At 38.6% G+C, this 10,657-nt stretch overlaps 1 protein-coding gene across 1 annotated transcript in view; it reads left to right on the top strand.

Moving 5' to 3' along the window:
- Window positions 1-4,215: 4,215 nt before the first annotated feature.
- VRK1 (VRK serine/threonine kinase 1) overlaps window positions 4,216-10,657 on the top strand; it is a 31,497-nt gene continuing 25,055 nt past the window's right edge. Inside the window, exons 1-2 of the mRNA XM_082000669.1 lie at window positions 4,216-4,377; window positions 7,660-7,715. Of these exons, the coding sequence (XP_081856795.1) occupies window positions 4,221-4,377; window positions 7,660-7,715 (213 nt within the window). The 5' untranslated portion in view covers window positions 4,216-4,220. The remainder of the gene's footprint in view (window positions 4,378-7,659; window positions 7,716-10,657) is intronic.

The raw sequence follows: 10,657 nt of genomic DNA, 5'->3' as shown, positions 1-10,657 counted from the left end.
CCTACACAAGAAAGTCTTTGTTCACTATTTACTTCACTTGGTATTACAAGTCACTGATACTTCAGGTACTTTTTTTTGTGTTGGTCCCTCCTATGAAACAGTTCTACAGTATTCAGAAATATTAAAGTGTCATGTTCATTCCCTCCCACTCTTTGAGCAAAAAGTTGTTTTTGTTTTTTGCTTGTCTTTATTTCTTTTTTTGAAGGTATACTTAGATGTCTTGCTATGACTGATGAACAGTATTAATGACTCATAGCTTTCAGGTCTTGCTGGGACTACCTATTCTTGAAGAGGAGCACAGGTCACCAGCATACCATCTCTGTGTTGAGAATGAAAATAGGTCCTACTGAGATAAGCAACCATAAAAATTACAATTTCCAGAGAGTAAAAGAGGAGAATCAGGAAGAAACCGGTCTGACCTGTCACACAGCAGAAATACTTCCTTCAAAATAAATTTGATTTATATTAATTTTTTGAATTTTATGAAAATGGTTGCCAACACAAATTGAGAAGTGGCTATTCATATTTATTCCAAGAGTTCAAGTATCACTAGAGTAGTAACCATTGCAGACAATGTTTGTAAAGATAACACCGCTTATAGCAGTATTGATGCAAAATTGTCTGCATATCTCGAGTGCAGTATATTCAGTTTCTTCCAAGATGTTTTATTAGGGAGAAGCAGGAGAAATAGCCTTTGTAGTACTAAGAGGCTTTTGGAGAGAGTTTAGACAAATAGACTTCTGTTAGTCATACTTGTTGGTAGCAAAATCTTTGTTTTGAGCATATTGTAGCCACATAAAATGCTGCTGTTTACAATCATGCACCTTGAAAATTGTTCTTGTCAGATACCTTAGCTAAGTAGGGTCAGGTCTGTTTGATACTTGAATGATAGTATAGTACTTGACATCTGTGGCACTCTATTTCCAAGGACTTCAGCATGGTTGCAGGCACTAATGAATTAAGCTTCACAATACTTGTGGGATAGAAAATATTTCCACTTACTGATGGGGAAAGGTAATTGAGATGTGGGAAAGTTAAAGGTGTTAGTTTTTTTGTGTGTGTGAATTTTTAAAGGTGATTTTAGGGAGAAGTAGATGACTGTATTCTAGTTGTGCAATGTACAGTAGGCAGCTCTGCATTGTGTTTACTGGTTCCTAAATTTCCTGACAAACCCCTCATGTTTACTATGTTGTAAGTTGAAAAGCATGTAGAATGATAGAATTTACACTAAAATGTCATTATCTTTTTTCATTATTTTTATCTTTTTTTCCTCAGTTCTGTATTTTCATGTAGAAAATTTTTGCAGTCTCCAGATGATTTTGGTTTCAGTCAAGAGAAGATCCTTGAATGGATTTATCCAAATAAATGTGAAAGCATTTGCAGCCATTGCTTAAATATTTCCATGAATAAAAGCTTTTTTGCAAAAGAGTGAGTGCTTAGTATTGTGCATGCTGCCCATTGAAAGCGATCAGTGTTTGGCACCTATGGCCTACTGATAGTTTGACCAACTTGTAAGTAGGCACAGTGCCATCTTAACAGATGGATATGAATATAGACAGCCAAGAAACCATGTATGTGTATCTAGTGTATTTGTTAAGGGCAGGGTTCCCAGCTGGGGACGTTCAAGCTTATATCCATTTTGAATTTTTGCTTTTATGGATAAAGGAAAGCTGTCATTAATTTATTTATTTTTTTTTAACTAAATAACTTCAGGCATACAATTATTGACCAAGTTAAAAAAGGGGAGGAAAAAAAAAAAGGGAAACACCAGCTCTTTCTTTAATACTCAAGGAGCTAGCTTAAGTAAACTTAATTCCCTTTTAAGTGAGGCTATTATCAAGAGATTTGCTGTGAATGTCAAAGATGTGAAGTGTATCAAGAGTTTAATTTCACTGGCTTGCTAGCTTTATTGAAAAAGAGGCTACAAATTTTTCTTTTGCTGGACAGCAATCTCTCTAGCATTCAAGTGCCTAAGTGCATCTGTCCCAAGTATCACTGGAATTATTTGTAGTAACTCAGAGGTCAAGGGATGAAGTCCTTCAAGCCATCTTCATGTCTGATATTGCTCTTAGCTTGAGGATATGTATGCTCATTTTGTATATGTTTTGATACCCTTTAGATGATGGTGAGTGTGATCTTGTCCCGCATCTGAGTCATTAGGAAACACTGCTGATTTTTGTGCTTTCTTTTTCTCCTTATGTGAGTCAGTCTTGGGGCTCCAGACTTCTGGCTTATTTTCCTATTACCACTTCTAATGGTTTCAGTCTGTCCTTTGTTTAATACTTTTCCTTATCTGGGTGTCCTGAGAAGCTGCTGAAAAGTCTGCTGTGATCTTTTTGGCCTGCTCTTGTAAGTTTTATCAACACAAAGCCATTCCTACCACTCTCTGTTCCTTCTGGAGCTTTGACACCATTATGTTCTCATTGGTATAGTTTTATCTGAGCTAGCTGTAATTGTATTTTGGTGCTTGGAAGCCTCATTCTTCTCCTGTAGAAAATCTGGAGGAAGAATCTTCCTCTAAGAGAGTATAGTATGTATTGTCTTGAAGATAAAAAAAAAATGGTTTAAAGAGAGGAGTTTCTTGAAGATAGGATATGGAAAAAGCTGTGGATAAAACTAGTCTTAAAATTTAAGTGTAAAATGCCAAAGCTATGTCTTGATTATAGGGAAGTATGTTACTGTATAGAAGTAAGTGGAAATGTGGGAAAGTAATGCAGAATTAAAACATCTTGTTTTGTGATCATGAGGAAGCTTGGTATTTATCAATACGTACATTGCACAGTCTCTTCCTGTGATATGGGTATTTCATAATACTCTTTTATTTATTTTAAATTTATTTATTCATTTAACTGCAATAGGTATTGAGGTGTGGTTTTATGACACAGAGATACTTTTCAGATTAATAAGGACCCTGAAAAAGCAGAACTTTTCTTTGGCATGGAATCATACACCTTTGCCTCTGTGTTTATTCCTTTATTGAACAACTGTGGTGTCTGCAGACTGCTTGCTGCTAGAGTCTCCAATACTCTGACTGGTTTCTTTTAGATTTTCCATGCATGGAGAGTGTAATATTTAATGTCAAATTTACTTATTTGAAGATAGTTGGTGGTATACGTGATTTCTGATTTAGGGGAGTGATACAAAATATACTGAAAACAATAGAAATGCAAATTACACTTAGCAAAATACAGCAATTGCGATACGCAGGTCGGTCACAATACTAATGCAATTCCCATTACCAGTCTCTATAATAAGCTCACTATCGTGATGCTGGTGTCCAAGCCACCGGGAAGGAATGCCTGGGTTGAAACCAGCTCAAGCCCATTGCTGTCTTTGACATTCTTTTGCTAGTTCTCTAGTTTTTATACTCTTATGCTGGGATGAGCCTTGTATTCACTCTCCCCACAGTGGCCTGGCTAACTTGGGGAGACATTTACACCACCATTTGATCCACACAACAATTTTGAGCTCCACTCAACAGTTTTTTAGCTGTTTATCTAAAACAAAGGCCACCCACGGGTCCTCTTTGAGCTAAAGGGGACTTTAACCCACTTAAACTTTGAGTGAGTTTCTTTGCATTATCGCCTGAGCTCCTTGAGCTCATCACCTTTGCCCGTCTACAGGGCGAGTTCCATCCATTCTCGGACTTTATCCACTTGCATTCCACCCCTAGGGTTTTGGTCCGTCACAGCTGCAGACTTGAGTATTAGTGGTCCAAATAACATTTTCAAGAAACTTGACAGTTATTCTTGCATTTAGTAATAGGAAAAATGTAGAGAAATGGGTATGGGCTAATCTCTTCAGATGTTAGTTGGGTGACAGATATTATTTGGGGAAAAAAGCAAGGCTTCTCTCAATCTCTTCATCCCGCAGCCTGTACTGATACTATGTTTGGTTGTGATTGATTGAATATGGTAGAATCTGAGAATTTTCTTGTATTATACAAGATCTTCTAATAGGTTTCTCTTGTGAAGATTTTTGCTGACAAATTTTTTTGTGATGCCTGGAAAAAAATAGTTGTTTTTCACTTACTATTCATGCCAATGAAACTACTTACTGTATTTCTTTTAAAGTGTCTTTATAGTAACAAGCTAAAACTTAAACAATCCATACTTTTTCATGCTTCTAACATATTTGTACATAAAGTAAGTCTGGTCTGCATGTAACCTATGGTTTTTCTTTTCTTTTTCCTTCCCTTCCCTCCTCTCCCTCCAGGGAAAATGCCATATAATAAGAAGACTGCTGGAAAAAAAGCTCCTGCAAAAAGGAAACTTGCTGAAGTGTTTGCTCTGGGGGAGGTTCTAGCAGATACATCAAGAAAAGAATGGAAATTAGGTGTCCCTATAGGGCAAGGAGGCTTTGGACGCCTATACCTTGGTAAGTGTAGTTATCTTTTGTTAATGCTTTAAAACGGAGAGCGAGATGTTTATCCTTATTCAAAGCAATGAAAAATTGACCTTAAGTTAGAAATGCAGAGTGTCTTTAAGTGTTCTTTTTTACTTAGATTGGTTTATGGTGTTGGAAAAAAATGACAAGAGTGGACAAATGGTCACTGTAAGAGCTGTGGTTGTATGAGATTCCAGTGGTAGTTCATTCATTTTTTTAAACTAAAATCGTTATTACTTTTTAGCAGTGGAAGGATAGTTTAATATTTATTTAAATTTGATTTTTTTTTTTCTTCTGGCTGGAAGAATGGATTTTTGCATGAGTGTCCTTATATCACAAATTTTGAACTGAAACTGTCTAAGCATATACTATGGAGGCCAGTGTTTTCACTGGTTTTGACTTTGCTGCTTTTGACTCTTTCATTACCTTGTGAACTTCTGACATAAGTAATATACTTTTTTTTTTATGTAACCAATGCACAAAAGAAATTGAAATCTTGGACTTTGCGGTTTAAAGCATCAGCATAGATCTTACAACCATAGAATCATTTGAGTTGGAAGGGACCTTTAAAGGCCATCTAGTCCAACTCCACCTGCAATGAGCTGGGACATCTCAACTAGAGCAGGTTGCTCAGAGTCCTGTCCAGCCTGACCTGGAATGTTTCCAGGGTTGGGGCATCTACCACCTCTATGGGCAACCTGGGCCAGGGTTTCATCACCCTCACTGTCAAAAACTTCATCCTTAATATCTAGCCTAAATCTGCCCTCTTTTAGTTTAAAACAATTATCCCGTGTCCTATTGCTACAAACCCTGCTGAAACATTTGTTCCCATCTTTTTTAGAAGCCCCCTTGAAGTACTGGAAGGCTGCAATAAGGTCTCCCTGGAGCCTTCTCTTCTCCAGGCTGAACAAGCCCAACTCTCTCAGCCTGTCCTCATAGGAGAGGTGTTCCATCCCTCTGATCATTTTTGCGTCCCTCCTCTGGTCCCACTCCAAGAGGTCCATGTCTTTCCTGTGCTGAGGGTTCGAGGGCTGGACATAGTACTCCAGGTGAGGCCACACTGGAACAGAGTAGAGGGGCAGAATCACCTCCCTCGACCTGCTGGCCACGCTTCTTTGCATGCAGCCCAGGATACAGTTGGCCTTCTGGGCTGCAAGTGCACAATTGCCAGCTCATGTCCAGCTTTTCATCCACCAGTACCCCCAAGTCCTTCTCGGCAGGGCTGCTCTCAACCCCTTTATCCCCCCGCCTGTACTGATACTGGGGGTTGCCCCGACCCAGGTGCATGACCCTGCCCTTGGCCTTGTTGAACCTCAGGAGGTTCACACAGGCTCACTTCTCAAGCTTGTCCAGGTCCCTCTGGATGGCATCCTGTCCCTCAGGTGTGTCAGCTGCACCACTCAGTGTCATCCACAAACTTGCTGAGGGTGCACTCAATCCAACTGTCTAGATCACTGAGGAAGATATTAAAGAGTAGTGGTCCCAGTATAGACCCTTGAGGGACACCACTTGTCACTGATCTCCATCTGGACATTGAGGACATCGAGCCATTGACCACTACCCTCTGGATGCGACCATCTAACCAGTTCCTCATCCATGGAACAGTCCACCCATCAAATCCATCTCTCTCCAGTTTAGAGAAGGAGGTTGTGGGGGACTGTGTCAAAGGCATTACAGAAGTCAGATAGATGACATCAGTAGCTCTTCCCTTGTCCACTGATGTGGTCAGTCCATCATAGAAGGCCACTAGGTCGGTCAGACAGGACTTGCCCTTGGTGAAGCCATGCTGGCTGTCTCGAATCACTTCCCTGTCCTCCATGTGCCTTAGCATAGCTTCTGTTCCGTGATCTTCCCAGGCACAGAGGTGAGGCTGACAGGTCAGTAGTTCCCAGGATCCTCCTCTTGACTCTTTTTAAAAATGGGTGCAATGTTTCCCTTTCTCCAGTCTCCAGGGACTTTACCTGACTGCCAGGACTTTCCAAATATCGTGGACAGTGGCTTGGCAGCTACATCAGGTTCCCTCAGGACTCTGGGATGCATCAGGTCCCATAGTCTTATTATGTATGTTCAGGTTTGTCAGGTGGTCTCAAACCTCATCTTCTCTTACAGTGGGAGGGACTTTGCTCGTCCAGTCCCTGTCTTGCAGGCCATCCCCTCGAGGGGTATGGGAAGAGATGCTGCCAGTGAAGACTGAGGCAAAGAAGTTGTCGAGTACCTCAGCCTCTCCTCATCTGTTGTTAGCAGTTTTCCAGTCTTGCTCTTTGCGGGATGGGGGGAATATGCTTTGCAGTGCTGTTTATTGAATTGAAAGAAAACATCTTTTAATGGATAGTGTTTGATACTTATTATATCTGTTAGTTGCACAGATGAACAGATAAGAGAGGTCTTGAGGATACCTCACGGAATTAAAAAAACTTGATTGCCCTTAGTAATTCTCCAGACAATTTTGAAGGGTTGAAAGTTAATGTGACCATGATAACAAGGGTTTCTTTTGCTATACTTCCTCCTCTTGGTGAAAAAGTTGCACTGAGTTGAAAAGAAATTAATAATCCGTCCTGCTTTCAAAATGAACAGACTGCAGCATAACTGGATTAAGAAGAAAAACAGGGCCACTGCATGGCTTCTTGCCAAAGCAGCTCTCTACTACTTACTCAGTGTTGCTCGATGAGCTACTAAATTTACTGAGACTGGAGTCCCCGCTCACTCAAATTGTGTAGTTCTTCATGTTAAGAATTGATACTTTGTTCAAGCCAAAGCTTGCCCTCTGTTTGCTTCCTCATCATTTGCACAAAGCTGTACCCCTGACTGTTCCTGTACTTTGTGCTTGCCTAACTTCATGTCCTTGATACCTGTTTCTCCTTCAGTCACAAATATCAACAGCTTAGTAGCAACACAAGGTCACTTTTGGTTGTGTGACATGGCAAAATAGTAGAGAGAATGTGTTTTTGTCCACAACTGTGTATGTTCATCACAGTCCTAGAAAAGGAAAGGCATGTGATCGACTAGGAAAAAGTTACTGAATAATAAAAAAATAACTCCTTTATTTAGTAAACTGCCTGTTCCCTTCAAACAGAAGGGAGAATGCAAAACCATATTCATACAGAGTAGTATTGCCATATAGAATATTTCTCTTACCAAAGTCTAAGGTACTGATATATGTTCACGTCAATACTGAATTGCTTTGTTATTTGTGCAGTCCATGCTGCATAGCAGATAAGTGTGTTTTGTGAAGATTTCCTCTCTTACTGTTAATAAATGCTTCCTTTTTAACAGCTGATGTTAATTCTTCGAAGTCGGTGGGCAGTGATGCACCTTATGTTGCAAAAGTGGTAAGAGAGCATTTGAATCTTTACTTCAGAACTTGAAAATGTTTGTTCTAGAATAGCATGTGTAACTTAAAACATCTGACTGAAAATATTACAACTGCATAGTACTGGTCAAAATAAAAGTAAGTGTGGTGATAGAGAGGAATGCTACTGAGAATTGGGACTCCTACTTATGAGGGTGGATAATGGAACATCAGCAGAGTTGAAAAAGGTTCATGAAATGGATCAGATTCTGGTTCATTTGCTGCTTCCTGTAAATAGCCCAAATATCACAAAATGAATGAAATCTCGCTAGCTTCTGGAGAATTTCTGTGGTTCAACAGTGAGTCTGTGTGAACTGTTGCTCACCACTGGATGTTGGTAAGCTGACAGATGGCTTGGGAGTAGAAACAGCAAAGCTTTGATTCCCGAGGTCCCCACAGATATAAAATCCTTTATATGTTTTATCATAAAACACATACGTATTCTAATTTCTATTGAATCAAAATGGCATTGACACAATTTTTTTTTTTAACCTAATGATTGGAGAGAAGAAAAAGCATTGTTGGTAGCTCATTTTAGCCCATTGTAGCAAAGCAGCAAATTCTTTTTATTAGTTGAAATTTTCTAATGTTTTTGATCTTAAAACGAAAAACATTATTTAACTTGTTTTGGCTATAATGTTCTCTTTCTGCGGTAAATGTAAAAAGTATTTTTTCTTAAATTTTGCTGGATTTTGTATAGATCCTAATTTTATATATGATTCCCTGGTAAAGCCTTAGTAAAAAAAACCTAAGAATATGGGAATAGCCATAGTAGATCCAGACCATTCATTACCCTGGTGGTACTTCTGGTCCTGTGACAAAAGCAAAAACCAGAAAACTGTACAAGAACTTCACAATGTAAAAAATTAGTTCTTCAGCACAGTTCAGAACTGCAGTGTTTTAATCTTTTATTTATTAAACTACATGACAATACTGAAATGTTTTACCGCAATAGCTGGCCACTTATGTAAATTTAATGCTTTTAACATTTGTTCCTGAAACTAAAAGATCAGGTTAATTTAGAATAAAATACATTTTAGTTAGTATGTGCCTTTAATCTTGATATTTATATCTGCTGACTACAGGGAAGTTCTAGACTACTGGTTTTGATACTGTTCAGACACCCTAAGACACTGCTGGTGATGACCCTCTTTCCAAAATGTTGTTGCTTGCTGAAAAAAGCTCTGCTTACAATGCAAATGTCAAACTACCACACTTTGAACATCAGCATACTGCTGTTGCCTTAGGTGTTTGTGGGCAGGAATTCCACACAGACCAGGAGCCCCAGCCTGCAGCTGTTGCGTAGCGGCAACCTGCTTTTTGAATGCCCAACCTGTGCTGTCGAGGCAGGGGGTGTGGAACTATGGTCTGTTTTAGAGGCAGATAACAGATGTTCAGGTTGTCAGGGGTGGCTTGCCTGTGAGAGGCAGTGGCTCCTAATTCCTGGCTCTTGATGAGTGGACTGATCAGGAAGCAGAGAGCCATTTAACTTTCATGGAAGAATCCAGTTTGACTTGCTTGGAAAATCGTCAGATAAGCATTATTTTGTGCTGTGTGTAATTGCTATCCTTCTCTTTCCCTGAGGTTGAAACCTGTCTGTCTGCTTCACTTCTCCTCCACTTGTGGGCTCTGAATATAAGAAGAGTTGTCATAACTTTTGGGTTGCTTTTATGCTAGAGTCACTTTCTTGCACCAATTTGTAAATCCTGCCATTGCTAATCTCCCGGATGACTACTCATTTTTAATTCTTTTACAATTTTGTCTTTATGGCAATAAAGAGTAGCCCCAGTCTTTGTGCTGCCCTCACAAATGACCCATGACATATTATGCCTTTACCTGTAGTTGTGTTATACTAGACTGTAAGGGCCTATTTTCTGATGCCTGGTTGATTCCTAGTTGATCTGTCAGCTGAAGCAAAGTGGTTAAGAGCTTTGAACAATTATTAGTGTTTAACAAAATATGTGCTTCTATAGTAATGTTCTTCAAATTAAGCTATTAAAGTGGGATGGAAATTTGCGTAGTCTTTGACATATCCTCATAGTATTGAAGTCTGAGCAGTATGAAATGAAACACAGCTTTTATTAACAAAAGAAATGCTTTTTAACATGTGGACCTTTCAGATGTCATTGTTCAGGAGTGGGTGCGTAGTTTAATAACATTTCGTTAAATTGCTGACTGAGAAAGATATGAATTCTTAAAATACTACTTGAAGAAATTTGGGTTTTGATATGTACTCCATAATCTCTTACATTATGATATCTTTTCTAATTAGACTTTAATTTCAGTTTTGCAAATCATGTGTTTAGAATGACCCTGGGCATAAAGTTGTAGAAATTTGTGTTTGAAGTCTCCCTGGTTTTAATGTATTATAAGATGACTAGTATGGCAAATACTGGATATCATTACATGAGCCTTTTTAACATAGCGTATGCATTTATTTATCTGTATGTAGAATTAATGGTATTATGGGGAAACAGCTTCATAGTCAACATGAAGATCTGTTTTGTGGTTAAATCATTTATCCATCCCCTCAAGTATGAAAAGATACCAGGTTTTCAGCTTTTGTTCTGACTAGAGAAATATATGTGGGTTTTTTTTCAGCACTGAGACATATTTTTTTGTGGAATAATTTATGTAAAGAGAAGTATTTTAAGAGTTTTTAACACCTACCATTTTGTGCTGTATTTTAGTAAGAAAATAACATTTTTTAAACCCATGTAAATTGAATCAAAATAATATGTATAATTTATATTCTAATTAAGTTAGAGTATTAATGGATTATGCTACACAGAAAGAAGTGAATAGGTCAAGTAACGTTTGTCGGAGATGTAGCTGAATTCTTATACTGCAGTTAACCCTTCTCCTCTGTATATATAACCTCTATATGACTAATTTGTTGTCCATAGTGGATAAATAAACTAA

The sequence above is a fragment of the Phaethon aethereus genome, assembly GCF_964289735.1.
Source record: "Phaethon aethereus genome assembly, chromosome: 5".
NCBI classification, from domain to species: Eukaryota; Metazoa; Chordata; class Aves; order Phaethontiformes; family Phaethontidae; genus Phaethon; species Phaethon aethereus.
Note: the sequence above shows the minus strand (reverse complement) of the source record. Positions and strands in the feature narration are given on the sequence as shown.